Source organism: Rhagoletis pomonella, unplaced genomic scaffold (assembly GCF_013731165.1).
Source record: "Rhagoletis pomonella isolate Grant_MI unplaced genomic scaffold, Rhpom_1.0 Rhpom_scaffold_00015, whole genome shotgun sequence".
Lineage (NCBI taxonomy): Eukaryota > Metazoa > Arthropoda > Insecta > Diptera > Tephritidae > Rhagoletis > Rhagoletis pomonella.
The window spans coordinates 504,812-529,403 of NW_023458569.1; the positions used below are offsets into that span (position 1 = coordinate 504,812).

The 24,592-nt window shown below is 34.5% G+C and overlaps 2 protein-coding genes across 5 annotated transcripts in view; one reads left to right on the forward strand and one right to left on the reverse strand.

Moving 5' to 3' along the window:
• LOC118749364 overlaps positions 1-24,592 on the forward strand; it is a 910,564-nt gene that overhangs the window by 85,948 nt on the left and 800,024 nt on the right. The window lies entirely within an intron of this gene.
• Positions 1,888-24,592, reverse strand: part of LOC118749371 — a 228,034-nt gene continuing 205,329 nt past the window's right edge. For all 3 annotated transcript variants that reach the window (XM_036484170.1, XM_036484169.1, XM_036484168.1), the window contains one exon: positions 1,888-2,234. In XM_036484170.1, the coding sequence (XP_036340063.1) occupies positions 1,903-2,234 (332 nt within the window). In that variant the 3' untranslated portion in view covers positions 1,888-1,902. The remainder of the gene's footprint in view (positions 2,235-24,592) is intronic.

Here is a 24,592-nt window from a genome sequence, read left to right on the forward strand (position 1 = left end):
AATAAAAACCCTCATATTAATTTTTCTTTAATATCTGTAACTTACTGACATCGGCATGTTACAATTTTATTATAAGTATAGATATACATAGATTTCATTTATTTTATCAATTTAATTCAATCAAATTTTTCAAACAGGTGCTAACTCTCCTCCAAAAATATTTTCGGCAATAAAATTTCCTAAACATCTTCAGTTTGATACCCATATTACAATCTTCAATTTATCTTATTTATTTAATTTAATTAAAAGTTTAAAACAGGTGCCAATCCTCAAAAAATATTTTCCGCTGTAAGGCTTCTAAAATCTCTTTCTTTTGACGGCCATATTGCCCATATTGCCTTATTCACCTTTTCTTATCAATTTACTTAACCTGCAATTTTCAAACAGGTGGCAACTCTTAAATTTTTTTCTTTCTATATTTTAAGTTAGACCTCTACCCATACATCGGTGAAAACTGTATTCAATTCCGTGCATTAGTTTTCGAGTGATGCGCGTGCAAACATATAGACAGACAGACAAAAATTCTAAAAATGGTTGATTTGACTTCTGTGGCTCTAATAAAGATCCCAAACATTAATTTTTTTTAAATATCTTTAATGTACAGACATCGGCCTGATACAATTTTATTATATTTATAGATTATTTTATTCTATTGTGTTTATCCGAAGAAGCCTTAGAAGCCAGTCATAAAAATATAAGGAAAGTGCGATTTTCCCATACAAGAAGACGGGATATTTAATGGCTCATTTCCCTGCAAACCATTTTTTCAGAGTATTCTGCATTGTAACGACATTTTAAAGAATTCGTTAAGATTTAATTTGATTTTTTGCCGAATTTTCTAAAATGAAATAAATTACGCACACTTCCATTCTTTTACGAAATTCCGGAAGAAAATCTGTGAATCAACGAAAATAATGGTGCTATGTGAAGAATATATTTCAGAATTTTTCCAGAATTTTTTTAATTTTTCGTACAGAAATTTCTTTACGAGTTCGTGTCAACCGCTTCATATAATTTTCTTTGAAAATTCGTAAAAAAATCGTTACAGAGAGATACTCCTAACGATTTCCTTAAGATTTCGGGAACTTTGGTTTGCAGGGTTGTTATTAATGTCGGATGCGGAACTATCATCAGTTAGGTCTACAAAAAAAAAATGTGAATTTGAAGAAACTGAGAGATACATATAAAAAGATTGAGCAAGTTTAGAAAAACTTCTATTTATGATCCTTTTTAAAGAAAATATTAAATTATAAATTTTTTCAATAACTTAAATTCATAAGGGAGGTAGTCATTTCCTGATACCACATGAAACAAAATTTGTCAAGGGTTAAAAAGTTTATTTTTAGTTTTTAGTACATTCTGGTCACCAATGTAGCTAAAATCTAGTTTTTACGAAAAAGGATATAGGGAGGTTGTCATGTCCTTGCATCGAACAGAACGAAATTTGCCACAGAGCTTAAGGACAGACAGCTACCAATTTTCGCTTTATTCTGTTTATAATTGTTGCGAAAATTAAACTTTTAAAATTAAGGATGTATGTAAGGATATAATTTTACAACAGTTACCAATTGTAGCCAAAATTAAACATTTAAAATTAAAGAATTATGGGAGGTAGTCATGTCTTTGCACCGATTTTGCCAAAACTTCGATTTTTTTTTAATTTACATATTTTGAACCAGCACTCCAAATTTCATTTTTCTTCGACAACTCCTCTAATTTTGCCGATTCACTGTATGGGGGCGAAGCACTGTGCGACGCTCGCTTTTTCGTGCTATTTGGCTGTGCACCTGAATCCTTTATTAGCAATAAAAATGTAAAAACAAAACATGTTCAGTTGTACTTTCGGTTTGGCGCTTTTGCATTTGTTTCTTAGAAATGACTAACTTACACAAAATTATTGTATTATATTGACAACTGTCCGATCTTTGTTGATGCCACTCGTTTCAATAGTACAAAAATACCCTCATTTGCATGTATAATTTGCATGAATATAAAATTCTTGGTTATGATATAAATTTTACTTACCTCCACCGATACACCTGGCAGTAGAAATGTTTGTGCGGGTGGCATGTCTCGTGGCACATATCGATAGAACTCGTTACCATCCTTGTACCACTTCACCGAGTACAGCGACTCACCATCCAAGTCGTAAAGGCATTCGAGTAGTGCTGATGAGCCCTTAACCACGTAATTTGGTATTCTCACCTCAACCAGTCGCAAACTTTGGGTGCAATCTATAAATGAATCGCGCGAAGAGTTGCAAAAGCAAAAAAGGATGAGTAAAGGACTAGAAAGGTTTTGCAAGGGCTGAAAGATGAAAGCTCAAAGTTCACTTGAAAATATGTTTATTTTAGATGCGGTGGCGAAAATGTAAAAATTATGTTTCCCCGTTTGGGAAACAGTAAAAAAATATGTTTTGATCCGCGGCCTCGCGGATTAATTAAAACACGAATTGAGTTAGTTCCAAACTTGCAAAAAGACTGCTCTTTATTTTCAATCTTAGCTTATTTATAGCATTTACAATATTTATTTAACAATTAATTTCACAATAAGGCGTTGGCATTGCATCATGCTATGATGAAATGCTAATGTCTTGGACAAAGAAGTTATTTGACACCCTTGAATGGAATTTTACATTCTGAGCGGAAAAAATATATCAAATTTCAATTTTTGACAAAGAAATCAAATGAGTCATCAATTATGCAGCTGCATAATTGCTGAGTTTGCAAAATTGCATTATGAATCCGCAAGATACAAATTAATAAGAAATATGGTTTATATTTACTACTGTGCCGCTATGTGTGGTCTGCCGTTAACTCCCCCCTATCTAAGATGAATCGTACCCGATTCTTCATTATTTTCTGTTAATTTTTCTATTTGATCCAATATAACTTTGTATGTATTTTCTTGAATTTCTATATTTTCGTTTTGATTGGCAGTTTTATGCGGTTTTTTGAATTTAATGTAAATGTCAATTACTAAAATTATGACAATATACAAAATGGATAAATGAGTTTTGACATTTTTATCTTCTTTGGCTAATATATTTATATTTTCCAATTTGCGTTGTTTATTGGTTGTTTCTATATATTCCAAAATTTCAAAGTTATTTGCATAATCATTTTTTAAATAATTCTAAATCTTTGCTTCAATATTTTCATAGGTTTTGTTATTAATTACAGTATCATTTTCAAATGTTACTAAATATGTTCCTGGTAAAGTTTGCTTTTCTACAATATTTTCTCCTGAAATCAATATTGCTCCTTGTTTTATAATTTCAATTGGAACATTTCTTTCTTTTATTTTTGTACATTTTCCTTGTTTTTTATTTAAATTTTTGATAAACATGTACTTTGCTTGTACAGTTTACAATATGTTTTTAAAATTTCTGTTTTACAATCTTTTACATTGAGGAACTTGTTGTTACAATTGGTTACATTTTTAACAATAATAAGCCTACCATCTAATTGTGCAATAGCTCTAACTTCGTAATATTTACATGCTAACTTAATTTTTTGATATTTTATATATAGTACAATTATATAATTTTTTTGGGCTATTTTAAATTTTTAAATATCCATTAGGTCTGTATGGTCATTGTACCGTGCTGGTAATATGTTATATTTTTTAATTCGTCAAAGTGCAAAATAGTAGGGTTCAAAATTCCTACTTTACCAAAAGTTATTGTATTTATCATGTTTTGTAGTTTATGTATAATATTTATTTATTTATTTATTTATTTAAGTACTCTAACACAACAACCACAGGTTATATTTCAGTGTTAGATACTGAGAATATTACAATAAAACATAACGATATTAAAATATATAAAATTTGAACTTAACATCTAAAACTTATACAATTATTCATAAACTGTAAGATTGAAGTGAATAAAGAAAAATACAGTTGAGGGATTCACTGCGATGTCGTAAGTATCGTATTGTTTTATGTCGTAAACTGAAAAGCTTAAATAAATGTTTAGAGAACTTGAAACCACAACCAACTATTTTTTAACACTGCGAAAATACACAATATGACTTGGATGGTACTTTGCAAACCCCTTTACCATGTTTTTTAGGCGTTTAAAGTTTACGACATACAACAGCACGAGACTTACGACACTGTTGTGAATACCCCAAGTAATTTAGAAAAATTTAGTAATTTAGAGTTGAGGTGACTGACGCGAGTTAAATAGTTACAACTTTTGTTAGTCAGCATAGTGTCTAAGTAATGCTATTTTAAAGTGCAATGTGTCCTTAATAGACCTGAGTTTAAGTGGTAATTTGTTCCATAGGCGAACAGTATAGACAAAAAACTGACGCTCAGATATGAAAGATTTGAATTTCAGGTGCAAAAGCTGTTGTAATCGTGACGATTGAGTAATTTGAAGACGAATTTTGAGATGCGGATGCTCCTCTGAGAATAAAATTTTCTGAAGCATTGTAAGGCACTTGAGTTTCAGCATATCGTCGAGTGATATTGAAGTTATCTTTCGAGCCGATTGAGAGATGTGGTCATCAGTGTCGCCAGGTCTTCGGCATGAGAAAACATCCCTCTTGGTCTGAAAAAACCTCATCTCCTACCCAAAAACGTCTTTTTCAAATGAATGTACAAAAAATTCGTCTTATTAAACTTTTATTGCATACAAAGGTACATAGATATGTACCTAAGGTATATTAAAATGTCATTTCGACACAGCACATTTAAAATTCATTGTAAACTTGGTTGAGATCGTTAATATAAACATCATTTTATACATATACTTGTGACCAGCTGATTAAGTCAACAGCATTTCGATCGATTTTGGCTGTTTCTCTTTTGTTTATTTAATGTTTACTATTTTTCCATAAAAGCCAATCTCATTATATAACAAACAAAATATAAATCCACATTTCAAACTTTGTGCAAAAGTTATAAAAAATCTGTAAAGTTTCAGCTAGATTTTCAACTTTTTAATCCGATTTTTTAGAATTTTTTTGAGTATGCAGTTTGATGGCGCATTAAATTTCATGGCAATACTGTGCAAGTTTGAATGGGTTAATAATCGCATTGATTTTTAATAGTTTTTTTTTTCTTGTAGGCATTTGGTTAGGGGGTCGGTTGTCGAAAATGCTAAATTACGTTCTGCTAAGAAGGAGCATAGCAATATTTCAGCCTTTTTTGCGCTCGTTACATTTTCAATGAAGTCTTAAAAAATTCGCCTAGTTTTTTCTGACTTTTTATGCCGCTACAGCTTTTTTGATGCTTTTGCGAGCGTGCGTGTTGCAATATATCAGCTTTTCCTGATTTGGCTTTTAATGTGCCTATTGCAAACATTACAATAAGCCTCGTAACCTCAAGTGTTTACACAACCAACCTTTGAACACGGGATCCTTAGTCCAAGATCAAAAAAAAAGTGCGCGTACGCTTGGTTTGCATCATATTTAAGTCATATGTGTCCAAAGAATAAATATCTTTTGAAGCAGCTGCTGCAAAACACAGCTTGTAAAGATTTTTTAAGAAAGTAATTCAAAATCAGATCTACTTACAAGACCCTTATAGTCAAAAAGAAAAATTACTGGGAAGTTAAAAAACATAATTTTTTACACAAAAAACGTCCAAACGTCAACGGGATACAAAAAACGTCCAAATGACGTTAAAAACGTCAACCTGGCAACGCTGGTGGTCATACCGTTTTTTGCTAAATATATACCTGGCCATGTTATTATAAAGCACGTTGAGTTTTTTATTGAATTGACTATCGCTGTTAGCATAGAGTTCGCAACCGTACAACAGCGTTGGTAGCAAGTAAGATTTCGCGATTAACATTCTAGTGGGCATTGGCGTTAGGCGTTGTGTTGACCATAAATACCTTAGCGTAGCGTATACTCGTATACCAATTGTGCTATAGACATGATTAACCCATGTTAGTGTTCTATTAAATAGTACGCCCAGGTTCTTAGCTACATCAACATATGGTATCACAGTTCTGCTCAACGAAACTGTATCATAAACGTTGAGGTCAAAATGTTTTTTAAAAATAGCAATACATTGGGATTTTTTTTGGATTTAAGACCAAGCCATTGTTACTTGCCCACTCGTGAACGAGGTCTAAATCACTATTAAGGTTCTGTATGCATAGGTTTAATGAGTGAAGTGGGCAGCTCAAATATAATTGCACATCATCAGCGTATATTTGAATTTTATTGTGCTTTAATACCTTCGGCAGATCGTTGATGTACAAAACAAACAGTAAGGGGCCGAGAATCGACTCTTGAGGAACTCCTTTAGATATGGAAAGAAAACTTGACATTGCATTGCCTATGTTGACTGCTTGCGATCGGCCGAAAAGATATGAGCTAATTAGGTTTAGAGCCGAAGATGAGAATTGAAATAAATTCTTTAATTTAAGACACAGTAGTTTGTGATTTACTGTATCAAAAGCTTTGGAGTGGTCAAGAACAGTAAGCAAAGAGGTTACGCGATTATTGTCCATATTTATTCTAATGTCATCTGAAACGGTAAGAAGCGCAGTGGTACAGCTTTTCTTATGCCTGAAGCCAGATTGGTACGCGCTAACCAGGGAATTTTTAGATATAAACGAGTCAATCTGCTGATGCATTATGAGCGCTAAGACTTTAGATAGATATGGGAGAATCGCAATAGGTCTGTAGTCACCATTTGATTTCAGAATGGGTACTATTTTGGCTTTTTTCCATCAGTTCGGGAATATAGCTGATGTAAGAATGTTATTTATTGCGCAGGTAATATATGGAAGAAGTTTCGGGGGCAAACATTTGAAAAACTTCGGATGAATGTCATCCAAACCAGCGGCGTTAGATTTTATAGATAGTACTGACTGGACAACGTCACACTCATTAACACAATTAAAGCTGAAGTTTGACAGCGACCTTTTCAAGAGTATTCGAGGAGTCAAGGAACTGCTTATTAAATCATTTACATTTACAACATCAAGGATTTGTGCCCTTTCTTTTCCGATCCCTATTTCGCGAATTCGCTGCCATGTTTGCTTTGACCCAATTGCTGCACTGAATCTTTGGTCGTAATACATAGTTTTTTGGGTTTTTATTGCTTTAATTGTCTCTGTTCGAAGAGTTTTAAAGTCGTTGTAAAGGACATCTGTCCTATAACGCTTCCACTTCTGGTATGCTCGATCTCGTTTTGAAATTAACGTTTTGATATGGCTATTAAACCAAGGACGGCATTTATCCGAAATAGTTGTCGTAACAAGCGGTACAAATTGATTAAAAAGGCTTTTATTATTAGCTTGAATAAAATCAATTTGGTCATTTACTGAAACCATTGTGTATATGGATGCCCAGTTCACAGAGTCGACATACTTCTCAAGGTCTTCATATTGGATATGCGCAAAGTCACGGTAAGAGTAGTACTCTGTTTTGCTTGTCAACTCGAAATCAAAAATGAGGTAAATAAGATCGTGCTTAGAAAAGCTTGAAAGGTCGAGTTGATCATATAGGAGTACTTTGTTCTTATTATTTACAAAAAAGACATCAAGTAGTGAGCTACTGGTATTTGTAAAATTAGTGGGTGTCGAACAGTTGACGGAAAACATCGCTGAGTAGATCAGAATTAAAATCACCGGCTATTACGATATTGTTAAAAGACAACGTAAGTTCTTCCAAATAATCAACAAAGTCAACGAAATTAATGTATTTGTTTGGCCTGTAAACACAACCTAAGAGGATTTTATTTGACTTTGTTGCTATTTGTAAGAATAGATACTCGATGGGGCTACTAACCCCTGATTTACAATGAAGCTTGGATGAAATACTAGATTTTACAAACATGGCAGCCCCACCACCGCGCTCAACTCTATCTGACCTAAATAACACATATCCATTAACAGAAACCGACTCATTATTGTGCCAATAAGGAAACCATGTCTCAGAAACGCATATAATATCAACGCCTGAATGTTCAAAAAGGTACCTGAATACGTCAATTTTTTTGAGTAAACTTTGAGCATTAATATGGCATATTTTCAGCACAAGTTTTTGCTTACCCAAAATTCGTAGCATGCTAAAATTATCGCCTTTGGAACTGCAGAAGCTATTAAGACTCATATAAAATGAGAATGAAAATCAAAAGGCATGGAACATTGCACTTTAAGAGCGTACCGAGAATAAGCTCAAAAAGTAAATTGTAAATAGTCAACATACTGGCAGTCAAGCTGCAAGAGATAGAAAAGAGAAATAAGATACAAAGAGAGAAAGTTTCGAAGGTATGCTTAACAATCATAGTTTGCTTAATAATCAAGAATGATAGAATACAAGATTGCGCCGATCAGAGAGGATTTTTGAGAATAACTTTTGTGTGACGTCACACTGGTGCAATTGCGAGAGCGGAATGCCAAAACGTGAGCAAGAATGGAAGAAGAAGAAAAATGTTGCAAGGAAAACGTAAACAAGTTGCACAAGTGTGACGTAATGCAAACAACGATTCTGTCAAATTCGTTAAGAGAGGAATAGCGGTCCGAGATCGGCGCAACCTTTGTATTCTCTCAATCGTGCTTAATAATCATATTTTCTAACTGCTGTATTATTCGATGCTGTAATCTTTCATTTTTTGACTGCTGCAATTCGCTCTATGTTATCTACACTTGTCACAATTACTGCCTCGCCTTTTGTTTGCACACGAACATAAACATGCACACGAACATAAACATGTCCACGGACGGAGAACACAGAAGTAAGCCGCTTTTGTCTTCTTAGCTCAGTACCAAACTGCAAGACTTCGCGATTTCGCTTTGTCAGGCATTCATGCAAATATATTTTGTCATCTGCACTCTGACCAATATCGCGAAGAGCAATTGGTCGTTTTTTCGTTTTGCAGAACTTCGCAACCGCACTAAATGACGCAGAATGGTCACTAGCAGAGCCAAGCTTAGCGATGATTGGCGCGGCTTTGCTGTTGTCATTATTATTATTGCGGACACGGAAAATTGCACGAACAGGTGGAGTATTTATCTGAACTGCGCGACATAGCTGAGCAAAACATTCAGTCAAGCTCTCGTTTTTTGTGTGTGTGGGGGATTCCTCTTATAATAAGATCTGACGCCACTAAAGCATTCTGACATTCGTCGACTTGTGCACTTAGTACTTCGACATCATTGCGCAGTTGTTGTACTTTTGCGCCTTCTTTCTCTGCTCTTTCAACTCTGGCTTCAATGTGTTTTACAGACTTGTTTAACTTTGCTAAGCCCGCCGTCAACTCACCAATCCTCTGCATAACACGTTCCTCAGATTGAGACAAACGAGCTGTTAGCTCCCAGATGATGCTCTCATTTTGCGCTTATATCTTCGTTTCTAGCCGTGCGAGCCAGCTCGGTGTTGGTGGACTATCACACTTTGCGGCCTTATTCTGCATGTTCGTTATTTGAACGGAGTTGAAGCTGCTTGGCGGGATGATTTAGTTCGTGTTGTCACACTATTAATAATCATTTTTACACAAATCCCTAATCGGTGTATTAGAGTTTATTGAGTCGATTTGTTAAAACCTTCACTTATTTACTGTGTGGAAGTTTATGGCAATATTGGCCGTGAAAAACCACGGAAAATTCTAAGAATACTGCATCATTAAATCAGACACGTCAGCTTGCGAGCACGAAGATTAAAAAAAATGTTTTAGTTATTGTGTCTCCTTTCATATTCTGTACTGTATCAGTTAATTCCGTTATAATTTTAAAAATTTCTGTATTTGTTGTAAACTGTTTATTGTTATTTGAAACTAGCTCATCTAATTTATCATTAATTCTTATAAAATCGTCATGGTCTGGGGTACCTTAGCTAGTTCATTAATACCTCTCTTTTGTCTGATAAGTTTTTGTTTTAGTTGTCCTAATAATGTTCCAATTACCAAAATTTCTGACTCAGTTTCTGAATTTCTGATTTCTAGCTCATTAATATTGTTATTATTTTCGTCATAATGAACATTGTTATAAAAATTTGGGTTTTCCTGTTGAAACTAGCTCATCTAATTTATCATTGATTCTTATAAAATCGTCATGGTCTGGGGTACCTGACCTAGTTCATTAATACCTCTCTTTTGTCTGATAAGTTTTTGTTTTAGTTGTCCTAATAATGTTTCAATTACCAAAATTTCTGACTCAGTTTCTGAATTTCTGATTTCTAGCTCATTAATATTGTTATTATTTTCGTCATTACATTGTTATAAAAATTTTGTTTTTCCTGTTCTATAATATTTTCAAAATATGTTAAGTTAGTGATGTGAAAAATATCTCCATAGTTTTCGTAAATAGAGACATCTCCATTTTCAATCAAAATATAATCTTGTCGAGTGTAATCTACAATGTCAGCTGTCATTAAGTCGATTAAGGTTTTAATTACGAATATTACCATGTTGGAAACCTATAAATAATTAAGATTTTATATTATCTTGTTCCCTAAATTTTCTTTACTTGTTGTCTCCTATATCTAGCTTTAACCTTATTTAATTCCCCTACAATTTTTCACAAACAATTTCTCCTGGGTGGAATGGAAAACTTATATCAACTTCGGTATGTATTTCACCGATTGTATATTTTTTGTATTCATTCAACTTTGACAAATCGTTATTTTCATGTTCACATTAGTAATACGTTATTTCTCGGCTGGTGCTAAAGGATCTTCCTGTCCTAAAGCAAAATATTTTCCTAATAATATATTGCCAGTAAAATCTTTAGCTGGCTTTATGGAATCTTTATGTTCCTCAATGTCAAATTTTTTATAGACCCATTTTACGGAAGCTTTATGTTCCTCAATTTTTTTTATCGGAAGCTTTATGTTCCTTGATTGTTTATCGGAAGCTTTATGTTCCTTAATTTTTTTATCGGAAGCTTTATGTTCCTTAATTTCTTCATCGGAAGCTTTATGTTCCTTAATTTTTTCATCGAGAGCTTTATGTTCCTTAATTTTTTCATCGGAAGGTTTATGTTCCTTAATACCAATTTTTGTATCGGCTAGTTTTTTGGAAAATTTATGTTCCTTGATGCAATTTTTGTATCGGCTGGTTTTTTGGAATTTATTTGTTCCTTGGTTTTAATTTGTTTAGTAATTTATTAATTACATTTAAATCGCCGGTACATTTATCGGTAGTTACCTTGGAAACTTTCTGTTCCAAAGGATTTATATTTTTTGCATGAATATTAATGTTCATGCTATTTTGGACACATTCGGTATAAATTTTTATTTTGTAAAAAATTGTCTCATTGATTATACCCCAAAAGGAGATCGGATTCCATGTTTTCTATTTCATAAAAAACCTGTTTGCCTCCAAATAGGGTTATCAAATGGTAATATTTAATGATTGAATAACGATTCACGGTGTTTACCTTTTTGTAAATGGCTAATTCGTTCCTATTTTCATATACCCCCTGCCTAATATAACATGAGGTAGCCCCTGTATCGACAAGAGCTTTTAAGTGTTTGCCTAATTTGGCATCGTAGAGGCTGATGTAGGGGAGGACGTCCCCTCTTCCTCTAAAAAATGACTTTCGTTTAAATTGTTTACCCTTTGGGTTTTTTCCTGCTTTCTCTTGGTCGCTTCGGAGTGTGAGCATTTTGGGTTTTAGGGCCGAAATATTTAATGGCTGCAATAGCACTCGTGCTAGCCATATTTGAGTTGTATTTCATGAAACCATTATTTTGTTGCGGTTTGGTAACAATATTATTCCGGAATCTTGATAGCGATGGATCTATATCCATGGGTTCTGGTTTAGTCATGTTGTTCCTTAATGGGAACCTCAAGTTATTACTTCAGAATTTTGGTAACCTAGCTCTTATTTTTTCATTTGCAAAATTTTGCGCAAATAATGCTCTCTGATTGTTTGATTCGAGCTCCTGTGCTTTTGCAAAAGCATCAGGCAAATCTTGCGGGTTAAGCGAAAAAATTATATCTCTTAAGGGCGCATTGAGTCCTGTTATAAAAATTCTTAGGGCGTGATTCCTATTCTACTTATTAAGCTCTTTAGTTATATCCGACGCATTTCCATGTGTCATTATTGTTTTATTTATTAATAAAGTCATTTTTTTGTTGACCAGGTTGTAATATTCTACAACCGACATTACGCCTTGTCGAAGGACGCCTAATTCCTGCTCAGTAATGTGTATCGGGCTTTTGGCCGAGTACGCGAAGTAAAGGCTAGCGACTATCGCATCGAAATTTAACACGGTGCCGTGGTTTGTTAGGACATCGTTCGCGTCCTGAGTTACTTTGTTTCTCAAAATCGTAATAGCCGCGAAGTATTTTCTACTGCCTCTCACGTACAGGCTCATTGCGTTATGAGCAGAGTTGGGCAAAATTTATTCGAATGACGAATAACAAATGAAAAAATTGTTTTTCTTGTTATTCGTAAATAATAAATCATTTTGGTTATTCAAAAAAAATTATTCGCATGACGGATAAATTATGTTATTCGTTATTCGAATAATTATTATCTTCATTAATTATTCGAATAACGAATAAAATAATAATAAAACAAATAATTTATGTATATAGATATGTACATATATTTATGTATAAAATGATAACCGTTTTCGTTGTTGTGATTTAACTCAAACCCCTAGATAGATTTAAATCAAATTTTCGGCGGTTATTCCATGCGCATTAAGTCCTATTAAAGGCTACTAGAAAACTCCTTTGTGGCGATGGAGCCGAGTTATTTATAAAAGCCGTATTTATGAACTGATTTCGTTCAAATTCAAAATGTGTTCTTCCTGCATGATGAAAAATACTTATGCGAAAAATGGACCCGCTAGGTGGCGCTACAGTTGAGTTATTTAGAAAATCCCTACTTATTGTACAATCAGGTTGCAATTCATAATGGTGCTGCAGTCGAAATCTCTAGAAACCCCATATGTCTGGACTCCTTTGTTTTTTATGTTTATATTATACGAATTTACGATGTCCCACGTCGTCATATACCCTAAATGCGACCTTGCATCTACCTCCGCTTGATGAAATTGCTCGGCCGGCCATTGCTGCAGCAGTAAGACTCAAGGAAACCAGCTCTTGGATATTTTAAAAGTGGCGAATCAGCAAGGAAAGTTTCGACCACATCCTTCCAATTCCTATATCAATGGCCAAATTTTACATCGAGGACGCACATCTGTGCTCTTCAGCATCCTTATAAGGACTTTTGTTGGCCTACATGACATAAGACTAGAGGTTGACGCATCGGACCAATGTTGTAGTTCCAAGATCATAGAAGAAGATTACGCACGCTTAGAAAAGATCTCACAAGTGGAGGTAAAGCTCATGACATTGAAAGGAATTTTTTCTTGCATAAAGCATCAGAGCGCTATTTTTTTGGCAGAAATATGTGTGAGAATTTTTACTTTACCCATATTTGGTTTTCAACGCTATTCTTGCATTGGCCAACGCAAAAAATCTTATCAGGGGCCGCGAAACCATAGGAATGGGCTAGTATTCTTGATAAAATAGTAAACAAAATTCAGCTAACTTACAATCCTTGACAATAGAAATAAAAGTAAAAGGTGGCTCAATGTGTTAAAAATTAGTTTTTATTCATTATTTAAAATAACGAATAAAATAACGAATAAATTATTCGAAAGCAATTTATTCACGAATAATTTATTCGTGAATGAGTTATCTGCGAATAATTATATTACGGATAAAATTTTATTCGAATAATTATCTAAATAACAATTTATTCGAATAATGCCCAACTCTGGTTATTTGCATTAGCTGAAGAGGAAAATGTTTCGAATGATGATAAAATTTTGGCAACTGCTGTGGCACTCTCAAACACCATGAGCACAGAAACTAACAAAGGTAAAGTTCACATTAAACCTGTAGCCTACCAATGGTTTAATCTTCGAATAAATAAATTTAAGCGAAAGGTATACAATTTTAAGAAAAAGCATTTGCTTGAAAATTTCACTTTCATAAACTACAATTGAATGTGTGTATGTATGTACTACAGATCTCATTTTCATTCTTTTACATACACACATGTAAATATGTATCAAAATAAGCGTGAAAAGTTAAGTACATAAACAGAAGGAATAAAAATACCAATATTTAAAATATGATTATATCACAAAACCAGTATTTTTATTTTAAGGGGAAAATAACTAAAAAATATATACACATTCTTGTACTTCGCTTAAGAAAAGAAAACAAGGCAAAAACTAAAACAATTCATCACAAATAAACAAAACTTATGTACTAAATAAAAAAAGTTTGAACGCTACATATCTATATACATATATACAGTGGCGCTCACCTTAATAGCACACTTTTATTTTTTACAATTTTCACACTGTTTTACGTGATAAATTTTTTTCGTTAATTGTTTATAAAAATATAGTAGATTCTATAACATAAACCATATAGTATATATCACGTAAAACATTGTGAAAATTGTGAAACATAAAAGTGTGCTATTAAGGTGAGCGCCACTGTCCATCTAACGTAAATTTTATAATAATCAAAGACTATTACACAGTGTGGACCGACCAGCAAAACCACGGGTAGTGGCCCAAACACCCAACAGAAACTTTCTTCCAATGAGGAAGCTATATACAAACTGATTGGGATGAAGGAAAGTGTTGAAGGCATATCTGCATCTACTTTTGGATTGCCACTTTCAAGTGTGTCTAAGACCATTGTAGAACCTGAGCGAGACGAGTCAGAATGTGTAGAGTATTTAAAGGAAGTAGAAATAGAGGTACATGAGTCTCAAATAAGTCCACTTGTTACAGTCGGCAAGCTTTCGCTTCCATCACCACCAGTAAATGTAGTTCCACAAAGGAGACGTACTGGAAAGAAGCCGAAAGCATCCTCCGACGTTGTGCAAGCTGAACTAAAGATTCAGCAAGCCTTATAAGAAACAGTTACTGCAGCAGTAATGATTTTAGCAGAACATCATGAAGAGTAGAAAAGGCACTTCTAAGAGAAATTAATAATAATTAAAAGAAGTTATACATATATAGGTACATATAAGCGTTCAAAAAACAATAAAATTGTATAAAAATAATAATATAACAAAATACTTTAAATTTTCATTTTCAGCAAGTGCTCCATGATGTCATTGTGCCGTCGCATTTCAGCTATTTCTTCATTTTTAAGCCGCCGCATTCCAGCTATTTCGTCTCTTTTAAGCCTCTCCATTTCTCCGAAGTGCCTTTTCTGCTCTCCGTGATGTTCGGTTAAACTCGTAACTGCTACAGTAACTGCTTCTAGTAAGGCTTGCTGAGTCTTTAGTTCAGCTTCAGGAAGATCGGAGGATGCTTTCGGCTTCTTTACAGTAGGTCTCCTTTCTGGAACTACATTTACTGGTGGTGATGGAAGCGATGGCTCGCCGACTGTAACAAGTGGACTTATTTGAGACTCATGTATCTATTTCCACTTCCTCTAAATACTCTACACATTCTGACACGTCTCGCTCAGGTTCTGCAATGGTCTTAGATACACTTGAAGGTGGCAATCCAAAAGTAGACGCAGATATGCCTTCAACTCTTTCCTTCATCCCAACCAGTTTGTTTATAGCTTCCTCATTGGAAGAAAGTTTCAGTTGGGTGTTTGGGCCACTAGCCGTGGTTTTGCTGGTCGGTCCACACTGTGTAATAGTCTTTGATTATTATAAAATTTACGGAGCCGAGTTATTTATAAAAGCCGTATTTATGAACTGATTTGGTTCAAATTCAAAATGTGTTCTTCCTGCATGATGAAAAATACTTATGCGAAAAATGGACCCGCTAGGTGGCGCTACAGTTGAGTTATTTAGAAAATCCCTACTTATTGTACAATCAGGTTGCAATTCATAATGGTGCTGGAGTCGAAATCTCTAGAAACCCCATATGTCTGGACTCCTTTGTTTTTTATGTTTATATTATACGAATTTACGATGTCCCACGTCGTCATATACCCTAAATGCGACCATGCATCTACCTCCGCTTGATGAAATTGCTCGGACGGCCATTGCTGCAGCAGTAAGACTCAAGGAATCCAGCTCTTGGATATTTTAAAAGTGGCGAATCAGCAAGGAAAGTTTCGACCACACCCTTCCAAGAAAGACCACTGTTGGTATATCAATGGCCAAATTTTACATCGAGGATTTTTGGCTCTCTTATAATAGAAAACGCACATCTGTGCTCTTCAGCTTCCTTATAAGGACTTGTGTTGGCCTACATGACATAAGACTAGAGGTTGATGCATCGGACCAATGTTGTAGTTGCAAGATCATAGAAGAAGATTACGCAGGCTTAGAAAAGATCTCACAAGTGGAAACAAGACCATCGGTAAAGCTCATGATATTGAAAGAGATTTTTTCTTGCATATAGCATCAGAGCGCAATTTTTTTTGGCAGAAATATGTGTGAGAAGGGTTCTGTTCTTTAGTTGTTCAACCTAAATTAAGAATTTTTACTTTACCCATATTTGGTTTTCAACGCTATTCTTGCATTGGCCAACGCAAAAAATCTTATCAAGGGCCGCGAAACCAGAGGGAATGGGCTAGTATTCTTGATAAAATAGTAAACAGGATTCAGCTAACTCTTAATCCTTGACAATAGAAATAAAAGTAAAAGGTGGCTCAATGTGTTAATAATGAGTTTTTATTCATTATTTAAAATAACGAATAAAATAACGAATAAATTATTCGAATGCAATTTGTTCACGAATAATTTATTCGTGAATGAGTTATCTGCGAATAATTATATTACGGATAAAATTTTATTCGAATAATTATCTAAATAACAATTTATTCGGATAATGCCCAACTCTGGTTATGAGCTGCTTCTCTCCAGCTAACATACGCGTTTATTTTTTTTTTCAAAAATTCGGGTAGTGATTTTATCACGTCAAGGGACTCCTGGCACACTATATTTTCATTAATTGTTTCGGCTTCAAAATCTGTAGCCCTACGAGTGTTTACCTCTAATTGTGAACGTAAATGTTCAATTTCTTGCCTTAGGCCTATATTGCTATTAGCGATTAATCTTGTAATAAGATCAACTGTCAAGTCACCGTTCGCCATATTTCTGTTTGGTATTTTAATTGTTTTCCGTATATAAAAAAAATTATTATTCTTTTTATGTTTTTTATCTAATTTCCAGCACTTTTTTATACACTAACACAATATTCACAATAACATATGGGCATTCCCATGGTGGCGCACGTGACAGTCGTACGATTTCAATGTGATACAAAAAGGAATACCATTTGTTTTCTTTAACTTTTTTGGGCCATTGTAATTAGCTCTATATTTAACCGAAAAATGAAATCAATCGAACTGCTTGGTCCTGAAATATAAGCATTTAAAGAGAGTGTCGTTACGTGACAAAAAATGGAAGTTGATTTTTTCTTTTCTTACAAAATCGCAAAACTCTGCGAATTGTGGATGGCTATTTTCATGAAACTTATTTTAATATGATTTGGAGCAATTCTAGTTGTTTTTAGAGTTTTTTGAATTAATGCAAATTGTTTCAATTCTATTTTACTACGCCAAGTGTGAAACGTGACGTGACGTGGCGTCACGTGACATAAATTTCCATCGTTATATTTTTGTTAATATTGCTTTTAAATGAATTTTTAACGCAAATAAAACTTGTATTTTATGTAGAATATACTTTATATTTTGACTTCAGCGCCAATCCAGCTCAATTTATTAAAAATCTATGATTTATTATGTTTCAACCACATACGCCGAACATTCGAACCAAATCGGACCATAAATACGGTTTTTCGAAATATCTCGACCTTGGCACCACCTAGGAAGACTATTGTATGCAAACATGATTCTACTTATATAGCCAGTATATACTTTAAAAAGCAGACAAATCGGCCCGTAAATACGTTAAATATAAAACTTTTATTTTTTTTGTCGTGGTGGACCTTCCGCTGGAAACACCCATATGTACAGGGTGTCCCAGAAGTAACCTGCAAAACATGAGGAGAAGGCAGGTGGGGTAGTGAGCCCCCTGATAAGCAAACATTTTTCATGTAAAAGTGTCACCGTTTTTGAAATATTTAAATTTTTTGAATTAAAAAAAATCGTGCCTTTTCATGTATTTTCTTTAACTGCATCTACAAACAAGCCTATACTTATTAATTTTTAATGTAAAATACGTTCAGATAGTTGCTTCTCCATACTCAAATGCAGTGTAGTCAAAATATATTAAGGAGCCATTATAAAATTAGGACTATATTGCGTTTTTTAACTTTTTGATATTTTCTTCCCTAACTTTGACTATCTCTGGTGAAAAAAAATGTACTGAGATATAACTTTACATTACATAGAAAAATTTCTCATTTAATAAAGATTTCAGAAAGGTGCCACTCTTATTGTTTCGAATAGAAACAAAAAGTTATAGCCGCTTCTGTGGGCAAAGGACTGAGACACGCTAGAATGTATTTAATAGATTTAAATTTAAGTTGCTCTTATTACTGACCAATGACATGCTAAATAGTACAAAGGTACATTATTACATGCTCCTGACATTATTTTATGTTACTTGCCGGAAATAATGGAAGTGGATTTTGTGAAATTGGACCCTTCGAACATTGTGTTATTAATACTATGACAGAGAACACGCAGTATGAATACGCTGATATTCACCTAACTTACGGTGAAGCTTGCTGTAGTGCCAGAGCTGCTCAAAGACTCTATGCAGAGCGATACCCAAATCGTCGGCATCCGGGTCATGAAGTATTCCCCCGCACCCATAGAGAAATATCTGAAGTTAAGTAATTTTTACACCTTTCTTGTTTGAAGCCATTCTTCTTATAACTATCATTTTTATCTTTTTTAAGGTCACATACCTGGAAGGCGTGGCGGCGAGACAGGACGTCCTGCAACGGTAGATGTTAGAGGCAGTGGAACTAGGTCCGTCGACTTCAGGGAGAATGGTGGAAAGACGGACTGGAATACCAAAGCTACAGTTCACAAAGCTTTAAAATACCATCCCTACCATAATCAACGTGTTCAGGCTCTACAAGAGAGAGATTACCTGTCGAGGGTTAGATTTTGCAGTGAAATGTTGCGAATGCATGATTCAGACCCCAACTTTTTTAATTAAATAATTTGGAGCGATGAATCATCATGCAAACGTGATGGTTATTTTAATTTACATAACATTCACAGTTGGAAGATAGGCAATCCTTACGAAATGAGATAAGATCGTTCGCAGTACCAGTACAAAATAAATTTATGGTGCGGTATTTTTAATTGTCAGATATTGGGACCTGTGGAACTGCCGCCAACGCACAGTTATTTAAAGTTCCTTTAGCAACGGCTTCCAACCTGAAGATGTACCCTTAAACCTTCGGCGAAGACTATGGCGGTAAAATGACGGAAGCCCTGCTCACTACGGGCGTGAAATAAGAGCTCATTTAGACGAAACTTATCCTCGCCGATGGATTGGACGATTCGGGCTAATCACGTGGCCTGCTCGATCGCCAGACCTGAATCCATTCGATTTTTTCTACTGGGGCTGTCTTAAGGACAAAATTTATTAAAAAATAATTCAAATCGAAGAGCATTGGCCGGAAAAAATAAATGGAGCTGCTGCTGAGATAGCCCAACTGAGTTTAAGATCTCTATAAGCGTATTTTCTTAAAAGGTGCCGAGCTTGTATTTGAGTAGAAGGTAGCCAATTTGAGCATATTTTATCAATAAATGAATAATTTTTTCTGCAAAAAACTCGTGTATGTTTTATTTTACGTGAACCCATCCTTCACAAAAAATAGTGATAGATATAGCCCTTGTTATTGACTCTAGTCCGAATCCCGGTACATTTCTTTTCACCAGAGATAGTCAAATTTGGGAAAGAAAATATCAAAAATTAAAAATCCCAAAAGAGTCCTAATTTTGTGATGGTTCCTTAATATATTTTAACTACATTGCACTTGAGTATGGAGAAGCAACTATCTGGAAGTATTTTACATAAAAAATTTACTAAGTATAGCTAGCCTGGTTTGTAGATGCAGTTAAAGAAAATACATGAGAAGGCACGATTTTTTTAAATTCAAAAAAATTTAAATATTTCAAAAACGGTGACACTTTTACCTGAAAATTTTTTGTTTATCGGAGAGCTCACCCCCCCACCTACCTTCCCCTAAAGTTTGGCACGTTACTTCTGGGACACCCTGTATATAATTAATATATCGATGGCTGAGTGGAAGATCGACCTATCTCGGCAGCCATTCGAAAACGCTCTATCTCAAAAAACTTTTCAAGAACGCCCTATTTCAGAATTCGTTTCAAAAACGCCCTATCTCAGCTGCCGAATCAAAAACGCCCTATATCAGCATATTTGCAATACATTTTGAAGTGAGATAGGGCGTTTTTGAACCGAATTTTGAGATAGGGTGTTTTTTCAATTAAGTTCTGAAATAGGGCGTTCTTGAAATGTTTTTGAGATAGAGCGTTTTCGAACTGGCTGCCGAGGTAGGTCGATCTTCCATTCAGCCATCGGTATGTAGATATTGATATAACTTACTCCTAAGCTATTGATGACTTAAGGCTGCTTCCTTTGATCCTTGTTGATGTTCTGGCTGATTGCTGATTATCCCTTAATTCCAGGTGAAGCAGTTTGTCGTTCCTGCTTGGTGACTGTAGTTATCTTCCTTGAAGTTATCGTCCTTCCTTGGTGACTGTAGTTATCAATTTTTATTTTTTTATTTGTAAACCCTTCTAGGAAGGGAGGCTCTTCTATTCTGGAGGGTCTGGAATTCAGACTCGCGGAATTGAGCTGAGTTATAAATTGGCTTTATTTACGTTACTGGCTGTACAAGCCTTTATTTATCGCGGCTAATCCTTTGCAGGATATTTTAAAAAAACGCGATTTTTTATTTCGTGAATTCGAAACACTCGCGGTTAATCCTTTAGGATACTTGTTTTTTTTCTCCTATTATCTTGATTGAAACGCGCGTTTTTTTATTTCATGAATTCGAGACACTCGCAGCTAATCCTTTAGAGTACTTGTTTTTTTCTCCTGTTAAGTTGATTGAAACGCGCGAGCCCCACGTTGGGCGCCAATTATGTTTCCCCGTTTGGGAAACAGTAAAAAAAATATGTTTTGATCCGCGGCCTCGCGGATTAATTAAAACTCGAATTGAGTTAGTCCCAAACTTGGAAAAAGACTGCCCTTTATTTTCAATCTTAGCTTATTTATAGCATTTATAATATTTATTTAGCAATTAATTACACCATAAGGCGTTGGCATTGCATCATGCTATGATGAAAGTCCAATGTCTTGTACAAAGAAGTTATTTGACACCCTTGAATGGTATTTTCCATTCAGAGCGGAAAAAATATATCAAATTTAAATTTTTGACAAAGAAATCAAATGAGTCATCAATTATGCAGCTGCATAATTGCTGAGTTTGCAAAATTGCATTATGAATCCGCAAGATACAAATTAATAAGAAATATTGTTTATATTTACTACTGTGCCGCTTGTGTGGTCTGCCGTTAACTTAAATACGGAGATACTTTTAGCAAGTTTTGGCTCTTTTTCTTTGTTTAAAAAATGTTTTTTAGGACTAACTTTTTAGACTAACTACCTAAAACAAACCATGTATGTATGTATATGTACGCTTTTGAGTATGTAGTTTTGTATCCCATTAAATTTGACTATAAACAAGTGCAAGTTTGAAGTAGGTAGGACATACCGTTGATTTTTGGCAATTTTTTTCCATATAAAGTATGTTGGACAATTTCTTTGTTTGAAGAAAATTACCAACAGCTTCCACAAAAAAATGCCAAAAATCAACGGTAAGTACTAAATGCTTCAACCTTTCACTAAAATTGAATGCGCTATAAAATTGCATACTCATAACGTTTCTAAGAAATCTAATTAAAAAGCCTAAAATTTTGATGAAGCTTTGTCAAATTCTCCTAATTTTTGTACAAAGTTGAAATTTTCGCCTACATGGTTTTGTTAGATAACGAGCTACACTTTCATAAAATAATAATAAATGGAGCTCGGATATTTATGCAAGTGCATATTTTTGTTTAACATTACAGAACGTCCAGACCTGGGTAGAAACTCATTATAGGAGGAAGTGAGTTAATTTGGTCCTATTATGTTTGCATATTTTGCATGTTTCCATATTTTTTGAATGTTTGCATATCTTTGTATATATTTTGCATGTTTTTGTATATATTTTGCAAGTTTTTGTATATATTTTGCATATTTCCTATAAATAAAGTATTATAAGCACGCCACCCTGATGGTAGCCCTTGTTAACTCCGCACGCGACTAGGGATAGGACAATACTACTCACAAGTACGATACTATCGATACTTTTTGTTCCTTTCCGAGAATTTTTGGATCGATGCTTTTAACGAAAAACTTGAGTAAAAATATCGATACTTTACCTCGATATCCCAATATTTGCAGTAATGTTACCTTTGTTAGTTTATATGTATTTTTGCCATCTCTAATGCTGAAGTCGATAGTAGTATATTTGTATGTGTATGAGGTAAAAACACGCACATCTTTATTTTAGAATAATTCAGACCTCAGTATTTCCAGTAAAAAAACTGTGGTGAAGTCCTTTATGGGGATAAAGTTTCCAGAGGTGAAACTTCAGGTAGCACACAATTTCTTACACGCATGGTTGCTTTTCAACACTCGTGAAAGAAACTTAAGAAATATTAAAAAAAAAGTTCATATAATACATTAATTTTTGAAAGAGATACCATATAATGTATGTACTCTGGTTAATAATATCAAAAAATTTATTAGAACCACCGATTAATGTTATATTTGATACAAATTAATATTGCTGCCCGAACGTTCTGCGCATTGCCACTGAATAATAGATTTACTTAAAATTACATCCCTGGTCCTTGTTCTTTCTGTATCGCATCGTGCTGAATTCACATATCTCAGAAATTTGACAACAAAACAAAACAAAGGGAGTATTTTATTTGCTAATTTTTGCGATTTCTATTGTTTTATGTAAATTTATGTCTTTTTAGGATATGTTGAGGCAACAAAGAAGGCGCAGTTTGAAAACGGAGTTATTAGTAATGAAGTAGCAGGCATATTTGGAAAATTATGCCGATAAAAAGGATGGAATTTGGGAAAGTAAGTGCCTGGTTGCAGGATATCCATGTATTAAAAAGTATTTAATTAAATTGTTTCTCAATGTGCTAAATAACAAGTTAAGATGACTGCCATCACGGCCGGTAAGAAACCGCAAGCAAAGGGCAGACAACCTTCCAGGAAGCTGCGTCCTGTCCCTGAGTCGGAGCTGAAGTTCAGCAAGAAGCAGGTCAGCAAATTGCTACCCTGATCAAGTGTAAACTAAAGCGCTCTGCTCCGATTACACTCCGTAAACGTTAAAACTTGGTGCATGCTGAGAAATATCAAACAAGAAAACTCCGTGATGGACGCCGTGAGATGAAGTTGCGCCGTGTGGCAAAAAAACGCGGCCAATTCTACGTGTCTAAACAATCCAGATTGCCTTTTGTGATCCGTATCCGCGGTATCAACAAAGTTGCACCAAAAGTGCGTAAAGTTTTCGCCACATTAACCACGGTTTGTTCATCAAATTGAACAAGGCAACCATTAATATGCTACGTATGCTGAACCCTATATGGGGTTATCCAAATCTTAAATCATTTCGTGAATTGATTTACAAACGTGGAATTGTCAAGCACAACCATCAACGTGTCCCAATCTCTGAAAGCTTTGTCATCGAACGCAAATTGCGCAAAGCGCACGAAATTCTGTGCGTTGATTATTTGGCGCACGAAATATTCACTGTTGGAACCCACTTCAAGAAAGCCTCCAACTTCCTGATGCCATTCAAGCTCAACATATGAACCCGAGGCTGGCGCAAGAAGGCTAATCACTACGTTTAGGTTGGTGATTTCGGTAGCCGTGAGCATAAGATCAACAAACTGCTGCGCAAGATGGCTTAAAGAAATTGTTTTTTTGTATTTAAGGCGACAATATAATGTGGCACATCTTCAAAAGGCGCCCAAGCAAAAGAAAATAAAAAAATTCCTGAAGTTGCCTTTACACGCGTCGATTTCTGTCGATTGGAAAATTGCCAAAACGCTTACATTTTACGGTTGAATTGCAATTTACACGGGTAGATTTTAGTTAAACGACAAAAATCGACCGTGTAAAAGCAGCTTAAATAACGTTCAAATTGATGATCACATTTTAGATGGAAAATACCAATACCATTTCATAATTTCGAAAATTATTCCATTTATATTTGTTCTTGCATTTTCCACATCACCTGTGAGGTATGCTTTTAGGCGCGTTACCGATTTTTTTTAAGGTGCTCGGTTCCCCAGGAAGCCTATTTTCAACTATACAACTTAACCTAGAAAGAATTAAAACTTAAGCATGCAATATATAAATAAAATTACAAAATGTCTTACATCTAGTAAACATAAAAATTGCACAAATTAAATTCATTATCCATTATAAAATAAAATTAAATATATATGTACATATTTACAAAATGTGGTCTGTATGCACCCATAGTAAGTTCCCATAAAACCTAGCCTAAATTCAGAACTGAAAAAAACGAGAAAATGGGGTCGAACAGTACTAGCTTTAAAAGCATAATGTGGAAAATGT